We start from the raw sequence: 16,622 nt of genomic DNA, 5'->3' as shown, positions 1-16,622 counted from the left end.
ATCTCATCTCATTAGGAAACAGAATCATAGAATCATAGAGTTGGAAGGGGCCATACAGGCCATCTAGTCCAACCCCCTGCTCAACACAGGATCAGCCCAAAGCATCCTAAAGCATCCAAGAAAAGCGTGTATCCAGCCTTTGCTTGAAGACTGCCAGTGAGGGGGAGCTCACCACCTCCTTAGGCAGCTTATTCCACTGCTGAACTAACTCAGCCTTCCATCCTTCTGAGATCAGTAAAATGAGTACCCAGCTTGCTGGGGAGGGAATGGCAAACCACCCTTGTATTTAGTCTGCCAAGAAAACGCTAGAGGGCGTCACCCCAAGGGTCAGACATGACCCGGTGCTTGCACAGGGGATACCTTTACCTTTAAGCCCCTCTGCAAAAGATTTTGAACCAAGAGAATGTAGAACACCTGTATGCATTAAAACCCATTTGTCATCCCAATTCTGCATGGAAAATTTGAGGCAGCTTAAACACAGTGCAGTGGTTCTATTTCACTCGCCTGTTCCAGTAGTACAGCTACAGGCCCTGCTGATCACAAAAGTGGCAAAACTAGGCCAAGGCAGAAAAACAGGACTGTGTCAAGTCCTGCAGCCTAGAGAAGTCTGGGCATGTTCTCAAAGGCATGACCATTGAAAACTCATTACTTGGAACAGCAGGGGCCAAGCGCCCGTGAAAGGAACATCAGGACCACAGCCAGGGTGTTACCAACCCTCATCATGTACCTTACCGCAGAGGAGCGAAATGTATTTGGAGCCTGATTGCCAAAGAAACAAGCCCCAACACGTCTCTACCCCAGAAAGTGGGATGCAATGCCATCAGAATGCACTAAGAGCAAACACAGTGACTCAGCTCCTACATGAAAACAATGCAAGCATGCTGTCGATTCCCACAGAGAATTAAACACTTCCCAACCTGGTGATTCTGGAGAAAGGCCGCCGATCCGTGGAACTTTTCTATCCGAATGCCACAAGTACAGAAATTGTACTCCGAGGATGAAGCGTGTGCCCCCCCCCCCCACAATTGCTCAAGAAGGTAATACCAGAATATTAAATATTTAATCACACGTGCAGTTAGGCTGGTTACACGGTCCCCTACAAAGGGAATGTTTCTTTAACAAGCATGAGCTCAATAGTCCACTCTACCCACCACGTGGTGCGCGAACTTGTCAGGAGACCTGAAGTCCTTGACTCTGGCCCTCCGACTACATAACAAGCTCAGCCAGAGGGCTTTCTGTAGGGCAGAACAAATAAGCTGGAGGCAGAAAGGCTGGCAGTGAGAGTTCTTACACTTTCCTCGAACTCTGCCTTGCTCTTGTGCCTTTCCATAGAGGTGTTGGAGTTGGCCAAGGGGGCAGTGCCTGGCTCCAGGACTGGGAGAACAGGGAGAATTTAGGCAGTTCTGCTTCACCCAGGGCCACTGATTATGCCTGATAGCGAACTCTTGTCTTCATGTATCAATGAGGTATAGTCAGATGAGGTCTACGGTGGTAATGCAAAGTATCGGACCAAAACCTAGCTACTCTGGGAGGCAGGAAGAGAAACCGTAAGAGAAGGAGAAGCAGATTGAACTATGCCAAATTTTCTATACAAAAGGTAAACAAGGAGGCTGCCAAAATTAAGCCTCTCCCCTGCCAAAGTCACCTCTAGAGTCTTGCATCATGCCAACCTTCTACCCTCTGTGTTCTAGGGAAGAGGAATGTACACTCACTGGTTGCTGGATAAACACTTCTGGCTGTTGGCTAACCAACCAAATTGGATGGATTAACGGTTTAATCTGGTCTGGTTTCCCCCAGCCCTAGAGGAGACGGCATGCCTTTCCCCAAGAGAGCTTCCCATCATCTGGGACGCCAAGTAAGATGCCAGGACGGAGGGCGATTCTCTTCCCCCTGACTGTGTGCAGGACTGCAATACCAAAAGATACATCCAAGGAGCAAGCAAGACTGGGTCACTGAAGGCTGATTGACAACCAGCCAGCATTACTGCTTTCCTTCAAAAAAGGGCTATTTAGGAGAGCTTCCAGATGAAACCTCAGGCCACTGGGGACGGATCAGGCGCAAGAACGTTCAGGCAGCTCTTCCCCAAAGACATCACTTGCAGGAGCAAGTCTCAGGACCAGCGGGGACATTCCACCTCCGAACGTCACGCAGAATCTGCTGGCAGCCTACCAGGAAGGACATCCAGCATTGTCTCTGTCAGAGGTCAGCAGCCTGGCAAGAAAGGGGTGGAAACTCATACCGCCTACCAATGAAACAGCAGAAGGGAATGAGCAGAGGGAAACGGGAAGGGACAGACGGCAAGACTTGTTTCTTTCCGTGCAGTTGCCAAGGTCAGCAGTTGGCAAAAGGGTGCATGAGCAGGAGGAGACATCACTGCAAAGGTGAGATCTTCATGGGGATCATTATCCGGGACTCCATGCCCCGAACCAGAGGTACTGTGAAGACAAAGGGAGGAAAGTCAGATTCTTTGGTGTGTTCACAGCTCACCTTGCACTATCATTGGCTGACAAAGCAGCCTATGCCAACCCTCCATCTTGGGTCATGTGGTTGAGAACAGGACTGTTCTTTCTGTCACCCATCCAAAAGGTGCTATCTGGAGGTCTGCTTCTTCATTTGGGGACTGATGTTTGACAACATCTGGGCATGGAATTGGGGTCACTGTGGGTGGGCAGGTAGTTGTGAGTTCCCTGCACTCTGCAAAGGGTTAGACTAGATGACCCTGGAGGTACCTTCCAACTCTATGATTCTAAGACACAAAGCCAAGCCAGGGAGAGATGCCTGCTTAGTTATGAATAACTCTAACAAGTGAGATTTCCAAGGCTCCTCCTCCCTCTATATCTATGGTAGTTTGGGATAGCAAGTAATTCAGATCTCTTGGGAGATTTTTCTTCCAGTTCAGAAAATGGGGCCTGCTTGTAGATTACCAGAAAAAATATTCCCACCTAAACAAGCTGGGGGCATAAAGCTGGAGTCAATTTCACATCACCCGTGGCAGAAGGATGTGCATGCAAGAGCCTGTCTAGTGTGAGGGTAGGCAGAGACCAGAAGGGACATGGATGCCAGACATGAGCTCAACTGCAGGCTAGTAGGGAGAGGACGGCATTTGCAAGCCTGGATGCAGATATGGGATCTTGTGTTGGGAGAGGAGAGGAGCAGGTAAAGAGACACAAGGGAGGCTGGCTGGACTGAGAGCCCCACCAGATACCTCACCTGTATAGTAAACGTTCTCATCCCAGCCTCGTTTCCTCCAGGCTGCATTCCTTGTTTCTTCTCGGGACTGCAGGTCTTTGTAAGCTAAAAGGAGAACCAACAACCTTATTGCTACCAGACCGGGCAGGAAAGGAAGACCCTCTCCGCTTACAGAATTCGCCACCCCAAATGGTATTCAAAGAAGGTTTAGAAACCAAGTGACGGCCACAATGGTTAAACAGGATGTCCCCGTTCAGAGAATTTACACACGGGTGGGAGACAAGCAGCTAGGGACAGATGTTTGCCTTTACACCTTGATCCTGGAGTTTCTGCAGTTGCATTAGAAATGGATGCTGGATTACATTTACCATTGACAGAGGCTGTTCCTCAGTGGCTGAGTCCATGCAGTGCATGCAGAAAGTTCCAGGTTCAGTCCTCTGCATCCCCAGGGAACAGGTGGTGGAAGAGCCCTTTCTCTCTCTGCCTGTGGTGCCGGAGAGCTTTGGTCTGATTCAGCAGAGCTGCTCTTGTTAGGACCAAAAGAGAACGGCAACTGCTGCTTGGCAGCATCTTTTCAGACAGTTTGAGCCAGTTTATATAATCAGTGGACTGCAGAGCTTTGCTTGGCTGCACTTCAGACTACATGACTGAATGCTACCAGACATGGAGGGGGAGGAATTTCCTAGCACTAAGAAGAAAATTATCCGAGAGAAGACTAAGCTGGAGCATTCTCCCTTGCACCCTAGATATCCATGCACCGGATCCCCATGCAAACAAGTGTTCCTGTGCCCTACCAAGCAGAAACATTCAGATGTGCACCCCTTAGCATTGGTACAGTCCAGAAAAACATTACCACTCAACTCCGCTGATTGCAAAAGAAAGCTCTTTAGTCGGACTTGGCAGGCACAATTATTTACTTGATTTCTTCTTCCCTGCCTTTTGATTCAGAAGTATCCCCTGGTACGCTGACACTGAATTCTCCTAGGAAGCCAATCTGGAGCTACTTCCCTCTCCTCAGACCTTGCTTTCAAGCATCATCTCACACCCCTCCTCCATCTCCCCAAGAGGAGAATGACCTGGTAAACAAAGGCTCGGATCAGGTTTGGGTTTTGACTTTTAAGGCCATTGGCGGTCTGGGACCCATGTATGTGAGGGACTGCTTGTTTCCCCTATGCCCTCCGCAGGGCTTTGCACTCTGCAGGTACCAACTTGTAGCAAGAGCTCTATCCCATTCGGAGAAAAAGAATCACGTACCCCACAAGTGGTGCACGACATACAGCTCCCCAATTTGGGAAAAGAAGCCGCCCACCGCCTCTTGGTTCTCCTGGCGATATTTAATGGCCCGAGCCCTGTTAGCACCAAGAGAAAAGGAAATAATCAATCAAACACCCACACATATTGTTGATAGTTTCTATAATACCCAGAGAGAGCATGGTGAAGCAGGGATTGCATCCACCCGCTACCCACTAGACTTGTGGATTCATGCTGGCGTAATCCAATTACATGGCAGCTTCTTCTGCGCCACCTGTCAACAATTGGGAAACAGGGTGGGGAGGAATAAACCCTGCAGGTTCACTACCCAAGTTGTGGTAGAACCTCAATGCGAAAGACCCCAAATTATCAATCACAAGCCAATTGCAGTCCCCCAGCACTCTACAAATGGATACGACAAGGTGTGGGAAATCGGCTGTTTGTGTAGACAGATGCAGCTCGACGAAATGAGGATAACCGAGGTTGTTAAGGAGAAGGGCTCCAGGGGATTTCAAAGTGCTGGAAAACTTTAAAGCATAAATCACCGTATCGTTCCAAGTGTAAGGCGGCCCACCGTTCCGTCACAGCCCACCAGGCGATCCATCCATCAGCTTCCCCATAAGCGCCTCTTCCAGGCAAAAGGTGCTTTTTAAAAGGTACTTGACAAAAACCTGGTGCTTACCAATTGTTTCCCCACTCAATCATGGTTCCTGGCTGGAAGCAAGAAGAGAGAGAGCTGCAGCTGTGATCTAGCTTGCATCCAGCAGTGCAAAAGGACAATCCCCTCCTGTCTAGAGCTGCAATGACCTCAGCAAAATTCCAGGTCTTGGGAGGCAGATTTGGGGAACTGGTCACTAAGGCTAGATATAGGCTAGATATCAGGAAAAAAATTTTCACAGTCAGAGTAGTTCAGCAGTGGAATAGGCTGCCTAAGGAGGTGGAGAGCTCCCCCTCTCTGGCAGTCTTCAAGCAAAGGTTGGATACACACCTTTCTTGGATGTTTTAGGATACTTTGGGCTGATCCTGAGTTGAGCAGGGGGTTGAACTAGATGGCCTGTTTGGCCCCTTCCAACTCTATGATTCTATGAAACCTTTGTGGACTCAAGTTAAGCAGTGTTTGCAAAGGCCATTAAGGGCTTCCATGGCTGGGACAACCGTCATGCCCTAGGGACCCAATCTGGAATTAACCTAGACATTCAGTGAAGGTATAGGCTGGGCTTTTTCAACCAGGGTTTCATGAAATCCTGGGGTTTCTTGACAGCCCTGGAAGAGCTTCTTGAATGGATGGGAGTTAATTTGTTTTTTATATATTTTAAAAATTTGTTAAAACATTTATCGGGTGATGGGACCATATATTTTCATGTTGACCTGCCCTCTCTGTCCAAAATGACCAATGATGGGCCTGGAGTGGGTGGGAAAGGGAGGGGCCCCAGGTGGGCATGTCCATAGCTATGCTACGATTTCGTCATCATCATAGCCACTTCTGTGCCATGATCACACCACTTCTAGGGTTTCTCAGTGGCAAAAAGGTTAAGAAGGGCTGGTCTAATCCATCTGCTCCCGGCTTCCCCATCCTTCAGCCCAGAGAGGCTGCTCTTTTGGAATGAAACCTTCAGCTTGCAACCCCAGAGGCAGGTACCTCAGAAGAGTTGGCTCCTACATCTTGCTTTTCTCTACCCAAAGCAGTCTCAAAGCAGCTTACAATCACCTTCCTTTCCTCTCCCCATAACAGCCACCTTGTGAGTTAGTTGAGGCTGAGGGAGTTCTGAGAGAACTGTCCCTGGCCCAAGGTCACCCAGCTGGCTCCATGTGGAGGAGGAGCAGGGAAACAAACCCGGCTCTCCAGATGAGAGTCTGCCACTCTTAATCACTTCATCAAGCTGGCTCAACACACCTCTTGCTCCTTTGTCTTAGGGATGGGGACGGCCAAGAGCACCTGCTGCGTTGAAGCTGCTGCCCTGCTCACCTTGAGCTTGTACGACCTCAGTTCATAGATGTTGGGTCCAGCCCGTGGCAAAGGCTCATTCCAAAAGCTGAATTCTAGGAGCAGCTGATTCCTCCGGGAGAGCAGCATCTGACTTCTGTCTTTCTGGAAATCCCGGTATGCCTATGGAAGGGAAGGGGGACTCAGTTAGGCAAGCAACTGTAGGCTACCTGTGCAAGTCCTGGACCTCTGGGATCTTGTAACACACCACTGCGTTTGATCTGTTATGGTCTCTTCTGCCAGGCAGCCACCCAAAATCAGGAGGGCAGAGGGAATGGGACAGAAGCTAGAGGATGATTCCCAGCCCTAAGCAAATGAGGCTAAATTCTGCTTAAGTAAACAGAAGCGAGCTGCCCAAGGCCACGTAGGGACCAGGGGGACAAATGCAACATTGGCTGCAGTCACTGGATCACAAAAGCTCCTGTTGCAGTATATGCCTTGTCGCCCCCTGCATTTAGGTAAAAGGAAAGTCATGCGAAATACCTGGTTCTCTCGCAGCTTGTTCATGCATTCCGTGAGGGCCGGGTAGCCACCACTGAATCGCCACAGGTGCACTAGAGCGAGAAAAGCCAAGACTTGTATTCTTGCGGAGCCCCGGCTAAGCACACAGCCTGGTGCAGGCCGCGAGCCACAGTACATTAAAGCGCCAACAAGATGTCTGGCAGTGCCCAAGCCGAAATCGCAAGTGCCAACCCCACCCTAGTGGCAACTATAAAAGGTAAAGGTAAAGGTATCCCCTGTGCAAGCACCAAGTCATGTCTGACCCTTGGGGTGACGCCCTCTAGCGTTTTCATGGCAGACTCAATACGGGGTGGTCTGCCATTCCCTTCCCCAGTCATTACCGTTTACCCCCCAGCAAGCAAGCTGGGTACTCATTTTACCGACCTCGGAAGGATGGAAGGCTGAGTCGACCTTGAGCCGGCTGCTGGGATTGAACTCCCAGCCTCATGGGCAAAGCTTTCAGACGGCTGCCTTACCACTCTGCGCCACAAGAGGCTCATTAGTGGCAACTATACAAACAATATAATCGGCTGATTTTCAATAACGCCCCCAAGAGGGGCTATTTGAGCTTCATCCTGCAAAAGGGCAAGGCTGGCCTTGATGCCGGCTTTCTGGACCCAGAGAACATCCAGGCCGCTGAACAGGCTGTGAGCACATGAGCTGCTAGTAATACCACTTTGCAGTCTGGGCTTGACGTACCTGAGGGACTGCCTAATTATACCCCCTGAAGAGCGCTTTTGCTCTGCCAATACAGGGTGGTGATCTGTGGCTTGAGAGATGTACTTTCAGCCTCAGCCAGGGTCAGGGCCTTCTCGGTCCTGGCCCCGTCCTGGTGAAACGAGCTGCAGACCCTGCAGGAACTGCCACAGTAGCTAAGGGCCTAAGACAGAGCTAAGGGCCTAAGACAGTAGCTAAGGGCCTAACACAGTAGCTAAGACAGAGCTCTTCTGCCAGGCGTTTGGTTGGGGCTGATGACTAAATCTTCTGACCAGCCCCAACAAGGGCCCTCCTCTGCACCCTTCTCCCATACTGGACGGCTTGTGAGCAGCCTCACGGATTATTATATTTGGCAGCTACAGGGAGCAGATTCATTTTTTTTTTTCAGTTTTCAGACTTTTAAGCTTTCAACTGTTTCGCTGTTTTCATGGCTTATTGAACTTAAATGGTTTTACCAAATTGTTGTAAACTATCCCCAGACGGGTACGCCGAGAGGGGCAGTCATAGAAATCGAATGATAAACAAACAAACAAAAAACAAACAAACAAACAAGCTACCCAGAACTGCCTCCACATTACTTGTTAACATCAGGAAATAAAATGGAAAACCGAAGGAGGACAACCAGCCAGCTAAATCCAAAACTCTTGAACACAAAAGGTATACTGCCTCTGTATAGGGAAGTTCCATTCAGTTACTCCTGCAACTTTTGAAAAAATCTACATTACTAGGCCTGACATGTGAGGCAATGAGCACTCCACCAAGGTGAGATTTGGAGCACCTGTACCCAGCCCTGCTTAGTTGTCCCCTTCCCTCACCTGCCTGGTCCTGTTCACCATACCAAGTATTCCAGTTCCCAACCAGGTCACAAGGGTAATCGGGATCTGAGTGCAGCTTCGGAAGGACCTGCTCCCTGCAAAGGAATGGTGGAATCAACAGGTGAATGGGCACTTTGCTGGTGGTCAGGCCTCATGTGTAGCAGGCCTCATGTGTAGCAGACGAATTTGTCTCTCTGGTGAAGGACTTGGCCTGCCCTGGGGAGTTCACCCAGTCGCAGACCTTTGACTTCGAATTCACGCATGTCGAGAAACCGTACAAGTCCTATACTGGGCAGAATGTGAAGCTAAGGTGAGAGGCAGTTTCTTGTCAAGGGAGTTATTTATTGGGTACATTCATACACTGCCTTTGTCCCCAGTGAGGACCCAAAACAGCTTCCATCCTTCTCCTTTCTTCTTCACAACAACCCTGTGAGCTAGGTTAGACTGAGAGAGGGGGATAGGTCCAAATACGTACTTGGCAGGGTCCCAAGAGCCACAGGGGCTCCCCATCAACCTCATTCCCAAGACGTCCTTCTCCCATGATCTGAGAACTGGAGAAGCTTTTCCTTTTGCACAATGGGACTGTCGCCTCGATGTTGCCTCCTAGCAGTGGCATTCAGAAATTTACTGCCTCTGGACGTGCAAGTTCCATGTAGCCACCATGGCTAATAGCCACTGATGGACTTTGTAAATCTGTTTAAAATCCCCTGTAAAGCCACCTTTGCTTATGACGATCATTCCAGAATTTAATGAGAATAATTTTCCACTGGGGGACCTGAAATCTGTCCAATGCAGTCTCAAGAAATCCTGGGGATTTTAACTCAGGGGAGAAAGTCACGGTCTCTCTTGAAGGTGTTCTTTGCCCTCATGCTCTTGCTAGGCCCATTCACAATCGCCAGCAGGAAGTGGGGGAATGGGCCATATCTGGATTAACTATATCTCGTGCTTTGCACATTACACACACATGGGGTTCTTGCTATACAAGCTTTTGATAGTTACTTTTCCTTCCTCTTTATATGCAGGGTGTTTGTGTATACAAACACACACACACACTCACAAGGTTCTTGCCATACAAGCTTTGGATAGTCCTAGAAGGTGCCACAAGCCTATTGATTGCTCCAACCACAAAACAAAGTCCTGTCCGTTTACACCACGCCTCCTCGCTAACCACTTTGTTGTCATTGTCTGCAAGACACCAGTGACGGCAGCCAAAAGAGGGCCGGCCCTCCACGGCCACTTTTTCTGACAAAGCACAGACTCATTTGCACTGGCGCTGGGAAACAACTACTCTGTCGCTACACAACCCTCTCACACTGCAACATTGTTAGGTAATGTTCTTTAGAACCCATTCTATATTTCTAATGAAACCGAGAAATACCATTCTGACATAATTATATCCTTAGGGATTTTCTGCATATCTTGTTCTTCAGTGCCAGTAAAGGCTTCTGCATCTGTACCTTTCATGAGCCGAGGGTGTGCACCCCCCCCCCAAAATACTCAGAGTATGGGGAGTGGGGGTTGAAGGGACTTACGTCAGGCTGTTGTAAGCATCCAGACATTCAGGTTTCACATTGTGGACTGAAAAGAGAGAAAAAGAACTGATGTCAGCAGAGCTGGAAGCCACCCGCGCTCCCCATCTGCGGAGGAGAGTCACAGTGGACAGGCAGTGGCTCAGCTGGGGCTGAAAAATAACCACAGGCCTGCCTAGCAGCGTTCCACAACAGCACAGATGGGGAACCAGCAGTGGGCCACAACTTTGCAATTGCACTTCTTTCCCGTCCCACGTGAGCCCAGTGGAATGGCTCCAAATCCAGATTCTGGCCCCTGAGTACCATGGGAGAGAAATTACCCTTGTTCAGCACCACCTGGCAACAAGGCGAGGGCAATGGGTATGGGCATGAGATGTGAACAGGCAGCCAAGCAGACGTGACACCTCTGGAACAATCCAACCCTTTTGCAGTCTCTATTTTGCTTTGTTTGTACTTCATCTTGCTCCCCAGCGAGGAGGGCATCATTCTCCCCGCCTCCGTTTGACTATCACAACAACCCTGTGAGGTGGGTCGGGCTGAGAGGGTGTGTTGGTCCCAAGAGCACCCAGCAAGCTTCCACAGCGGAGTGGGGATTCGAGTCTGGATTCCCCAGATGCTAGTCTGTATTCAGCGAAGGCAAAGATGCCGCTGAGTAGGGGGCAGCTCAGTTTTCTATTTCATTACAGCAGCCTTTGTGAGCAAGGAAGGGCACTGTTGCTTGCCCCCTAAGTAGAAAGCAGATCTAACGGTCTAGGACCTGCCGGGAAGCTGCTGTAACAGCTTACAGGAACCACAAATCCTACCCCAGTATAGACCATTCATCATTTACCGGTTCCACCTGTTCACCCAAGACGGGACAAAGACAAGGAATTCCCATCTCCTTGCAGCAGCTACAGCCCCTGTGCGTCCCAGACCCCGCCTTGCAGGCACCCACCCCCCAAGCAAGCACGCAGGTTCACGACAACCATGGAGGGGAAGGGAAGGACAAGGACATGGAGAGCCACTCACACTGGATCTTGTAGAGATGGTTGGTCTCTTTCTTGGACAAAAGATTGGAATGAGCATCTTTCCGGGGATCCACTTTGTGGACGAAAAGGGAGCGGAACCAGCTGCTTTCACTGTCTTTGGCGTAGTCCCTGGGAAAATACACAGAAGTCAGAATCGCGGCAAGCAAGAGGCGAGCTTGGAGGATACAGACACAAGTTCATGTGGTCTGGGCACTAGAGCCCGAATTTGTTTTGGTTTTTAATCAACTTATTTTATGCTCCACTTTTCTCCCTGACAAGAGAGCTAGGGCAGCTAAAGGGCTTTACTGCACTTTATCCTTACAACAGGCTGAGAGTATGTGACTGGACCAACCAGCGTGGTGTAGCTGGATTTGATTTCCCGCTTCTTCACATGCAGCCAGCTGGGTGGCCTTGGGCTTGTCACAGTCCTGATAGACCTGTTCTGTCAGAGCTCTCTTGGCCTCACCTACCTCACAGGGTGTCTGTGGTGGGAGAAGAAAGGGAAGGCGATTGTAAGCTATTTTGAGACTCCTTCTCATAGAGAAAAGTGACATACAAAAACCAACTCTTCTTCAACCAGGTATCATGAAACCCTGGTGTTTCTTCATGGTCCTGGGAGGGTTTCTCGAATGGGAGGGAGTAAATTTAAAATAAATATAAATATATATATAAATATAAATATACACACACATATACATACATATGTATGTGTGTATATATATATTTTAATTGTATTAAACATTTATTGGATGATACGACCATATATGGTTGTGTTGACCCACCCACCCTTCCCAAAGTGGCCAATCGGCCTGGAGGGAGTGGGAAGGGGAAGAGTCCTGGGTGGGCGTGTCCACAGCTCTGCTTCCCAACCCTATTCTGCACGATTGCACCACTTCTGGGGTTTCTTGAAACGTGAAGAATGTTTCAGGGGTTTCACAATGGTAAAGTTGAGAAAGGCTGCCCTAGCCTAGCACTGTGACAACTACACTCCACTAAGTACATATTTACCTGGCTGCCACTGGTATGTTAGAAATTTGCAAAAGGTGATCTGTGTTCGTTTTTAAGGCCTCAGTCACTCTCACAAGTACCCAGGTATAGGCAGGGCAGTATTTTTATGGGCTCATGTCTTTTGTAAGACTTCTTTGACCCAGTGGTCTTCAAACTTCCTACCTTTAGAAACATCCATCCAGGACAATCTTCTTCATTAAAAAAAAAAAAACTTACAATACTTTACACCAGGGGTAGTCAACCTGTGGTCCTCCAGATGTTCATGGACTACAATTCCCATGAGCCCCTGCCAGCAAATGCTGGCAAGGCTCATGGGAATTGTAGTCCATGGACATCTGGAGGACCACAGGTTGACTACCCCTGCTTTACACACTTTGGAAAAAGGACTGAACAAAACTGAGAGCTAAAAGCCTTGCCTGACCTCACAAGCCTGAAAGACAGTCCTGTGGTGCATTGGATCTGAACCCTATTGTTATGGAGCCAATATTCTACCACAGCATAATCTTCCTGTTTGAAGACAAAGTTTAAAAACAGAGACACACTTTCTATGGACCAAGGCCTTTGCCCCATTTCTAGTAATTCATTAATCTCAGAAGCACAATGGTAAACAGCCCTTTGCAGAGGTATCAAAGCCAATCGGTTCAGTACATTTCTAGCCCGTTGTGGGGTTCTGGTTGCTGGAACAACTGTCATCCAGACATGTCTCTGCATGGATCCCTGTTCTGGTTTGGCTTCCTGACTGTTCCTCCTGAGTGGAAGGACACCAAGTCATATAAAATATAATGACGCAGACATTTCTGAGAGCAAATGCTTAAAAATTCAGTAAAGATAAAGCTTTTCAGGAGGGACATTTGACTTCAGTCATGTGACAAATGAATTCAAGGAGAGCCTGCAAGCCCCACACAACCTGTGTGGGTCTGAGTCTTCCTTCTCCCTTCCTTTATTTCCAAATTTATTTTACTATACCCCAGCACAAGCACCAGCAGGTTCAACTGCAGAACAAGACATACTGGTCTGGTATGAATGGGTCCCAACCCGCAGCCTCCCTTCTTTGCCCCCTCCAGGGTTTTGACTCCTTTTGCTAGAGCCAAAATCCCTTAGCCAATGTACATTCTCTCCCATAGGCACCCAATCATGGACAATCTTCCAGCAAAAAAACCATCACACAATGCCTAGATCAGCAAATGCTGGCAGGGGCTCATGGAAATTGTAGTCCATGGACATCTAGAGGGCCGCAGTTTGACTACCCCTGTCCTAGATAGTACAAAGGGACATCACTGGGTCACTGCCCCAAGCTATTACGGCTCATAATTGGCCTTTAAACCAATTGAGTTCTCAGAACAAAACAGGAACGATTAAAATCTCCAATCCCCATTTATACACCAGGCACCCTCCCCCATAAAAGAAGCACAAAGGTGCCTCCAAAGCAGCTTAAACTTTAAGTCCATTGTCTGGCCTCTCCTTAAATCCATCTTCTTGGCAGTCAAGTTCCACCAACTCCAATGGAATTAACATCTAAGGAAGAGAGCAGTAAACACCCGCTCTCCATTCTGCCTCAGATCATGGGGGAAAACATGCAAGGATAAAGATACAAGATCAGAAGGAACAGGCTGCAAAGAGGAAGTCCAGGCACAGCAGGATGTAATGGCCAAGCCAGACGGGCATGTGCAGAGCATGGGAGAAAGCATGGTGGTGGAAGAGCCAGAATGGCGCCAGACCAACAAAAAATGGAGTCATGGGCAGGGAGATTCAAACAGAAGGAATTCTGGTCCTCACTAGGCTGCACTGCTTTTCACTACAGAATGGGACCCACATAATGGAATGCTGCCCCATGGGGGTAAGCTCCAGCACCCTGGGAGAAAAGACTCTCCCCAACTTTTCTCTCAGATGTGCTAGCTTTCTAAATTCAGGGGAGCCTTGTGCATGGAAGAGAATCGAGTCCCATGAGCCTCTCACCTGCGGTCTGGATTGGTACAATCCTATTTATTTAGAGCAGGGGTAATCAACCTGTGGTCCTCCAGATGTTCATGGACTACAATTCCCATGAGCCCCTGCCAGCATTTGCTGATCTAGGCATTCTGTGATGTTTTTTGCTGGCAGGGGCTCATGGGAATTGTAGTCCATGAACATCTGGAGGACCACAGGTTGACTACCCCTGATTTAGAGCACATTTATCCAACCTCCTGGGCTACCTGTGTGAAAAGGGTTGAATTGCAAACGTGGACACATAAGACATTTGCAGGACATGTTGGCTTTTTTTGAGTGATGGGAACAGTCGGAACAGCTACAGGCAGGGGTAGGGAAAAAAGGAAAGGTCCCACCATCTTCAAATGGTCCACTGGCCTGCATTCATCAGTCAAAGTCTGAACTGACCAAAGTGCTATTTGCATTTAGAGGTTCACCAGCAGCAATTTTCAACTGGGCATTTCAACATGGGGACATCCTAAATCAGACACCCCCCCCCCCCAATCCACTAAGGGCTTACACCGGGGTTGACTGTCCTCAGGCTCATGGGTGTAATTAATAAATATGTAATCTTATTTCCCACCCTTTCAGGTAGCTCAGGGGGGTTACAATATATTAAAACAGTCCATTCTGAAAATCAGTATAAATATTATTAAGTATTAAAATATTCTATAGTCTACATTCAGCACCCTTTCAATAAAATTTGGGGGATTCCAGTTCTTTTTTTGGGGGGGGGCGACCTTTCTTATATTATTTTGGCAGCGAGGGCAGTTCTTCTTGATGTTGTATCAGGTATTCTGTCTGGCCTCAACAGCAGGCCTCATGGAACAGCTCATCTTACAGTCCCTGTGGCAAAGCGCTCAACAAACCTGGAGCCAAGGCTAAAAAGTTCCTGCTAGAGTACAGTCTCACCTCTTTTGGGCTGGGGATCCTAAGTATACTTTGGTCAGCTGACCCCAGTGCTCTTTGGGAGTGAAGAGATGGTCCCGCAGATATGTCGGTCCCAGACCATTTGGGGCTTTAAAGGTTAATACCAAAACCTTGACCCTGATCTGGGTAGCTGACAAAAGAGAAACAGTGCCAATGGAATAGTTTGTTTGTTTTGGTTTTTTAAGAAGGTTATTAAGCAGATACAAGTCAGAAAAAGCCCTGCCTTCAGGCACCTTACAAAACCCAAGTGTAGAAAAGCGCTTGATTTGATGCCTGGTTTTATGCCTTGAAACTGACATGTCATGGCCAGCGCCTGGGCACAGGGAAAACCGCTCCCCTAATTAAATCAGGCCTGTATCAAAAGAACCGGGGCAGGGAGGCCACATGTGCACAGAACCACAACTACAACCAGCAGCCCCAGGGCCGAATCCAATCCATGTCTCCAAGCAGCATGCCATCACATCCAGGAGGCATACTGAGAAATAATGCAGATGGCTCGGTTGGGAGATTTGGCCGAAGTCCTGACCCCTCGTCTGATCTGCAAAGGCAGCCAGGAGGTAGCCGTCCAGGGCCCCACCGAAAGAAATCCCCGGAGCCAGAAATCAACCGACGCCAGACGGGCTGCCTCCATCGCCAGGCCTGGCGTTCAGGAACGAACAGCAACTTCGCCTCCTCGCTCAAGAGCCGCGCCGGCTCCCAACTCCTCCTGCCCCAGGCGGGAGGGCGCGACTGGCAAGGCGCTGGGCGTCCCGGCACCACTTGGCGCGCTCGCAGCGGAGCGCCTGGGTTGAGAGAGGCGCCTGGCCGGAGCTCCGGGGGTCTTCCCCGGGGCAGGGCGAGAAGGACTCAGGAAGGAAGCTCCGTCGCCTCCCGGGCTGCTCCCACCGGCCCGCCCCGACTGCTCACCGGGCCACGTGGAGTCCTCCGCCCCGCACCAGCAGCAAACGCCGCGCCGGGATCCCGCACACGCGCGTCGCCATGTTCGCCCCGCAACTGGCCCACTCCAACCAGCCAGCCAGCCAGCCAGCGAGCGAGGGAGGGAGGGAGGGAGGGAGGACGAGCTACGGAACTGGGCGGCTCCCCGCCTCCCCCGACCGGCAGCCGAGCCCGCCCTATGGAGAAGCCTTCGCCAGCTGCCCCGAGAGGGTGGCGGAGGAGGAGCCTCCGGGAATTTATCTGCACACCGCGCTGGTCCGGAGTAAGATGCGCGGGCGCGCTGTGCCTTCCGCGGGAATGGGGATCCCCCCCCCCCTTTGCCCTGCCTGGGACTCGCCCGCACACGATCGGCAGCGAAGCCCTGGTCAAGGACGACACATCTTGCTCCACATGGGAAACACACTGTATATCATAGAAGGGTTGGAAGGGACCTCCTGGGTCATCTAGTCCAACCCCGTGCACTATGCAGGACACTTACATCCTATAGCTCATCCACTGTAACCTGCCACCCACTTGAACCTTCACAGAATCAGCCAACTGCACCTTGAAGAGCAACCAAGTTTCATTCCAGGGGTGAGCTTCCATGGGCAGGCACCGTTCCTCAGATACAATTGTGCACAGGAAAGCGCCTGACTTGAATAAAACTTGGCTGGTCTGAAAGGTGCCCATGGACTCAAGATTTGTTCTGCGGTTTCAGATTGACACGGCTACCCGCTTGAATCTAGAGTTCCAAGTTATAAGCTTTGGCGCATGGTGCGCACTTCCGCAGACCACAACATGGAAATCACCT

General features: G+C 49.7%; 1 protein-coding gene across 1 annotated transcript; it reads right to left on the bottom strand.

Annotated features, from left to right (window-relative positions):
- Positions 1 to 1,041: 1,041 nt before the first annotated feature.
- On the bottom strand, positions 1,042 to 15,956 carry NIPSNAP1 (nipsnap homolog 1). Its single transcript, XM_077307320.1, has 10 exons — positions 15,803 to 15,956; positions 10,995 to 11,122; positions 9,990 to 10,035; positions 8,458 to 8,552; positions 6,908 to 6,978; positions 6,407 to 6,547; positions 5,123 to 5,154; positions 4,444 to 4,538; positions 3,211 to 3,294; positions 1,042 to 2,435 (listed from the first exon to the last, which is right to left on the bottom strand). Exons 1-10 carry the CDS (start codon positions 15,874 to 15,876, stop codon positions 2,371 to 2,373), a joined length of 831 nt encoding a protein of 276 aa, XP_077163435.1. The 5' UTR covers positions 15,877 to 15,956; the 3' UTR covers positions 1,042 to 2,370.
- Positions 15,957 to 16,622: the final 666 nt, after the last annotated feature.

Source organism: Paroedura picta, chromosome 13 (assembly GCF_049243985.1).
Source record: "Paroedura picta isolate Pp20150507F chromosome 13, Ppicta_v3.0, whole genome shotgun sequence".
NCBI lineage: Eukaryota > Metazoa > Chordata > Lepidosauria > Squamata > Gekkonidae > Paroedura > Paroedura picta.
The sequence above is the reverse complement of the archived record's forward strand: the minus strand, read 5'-3'. Positions and strand labels throughout refer to the sequence as shown.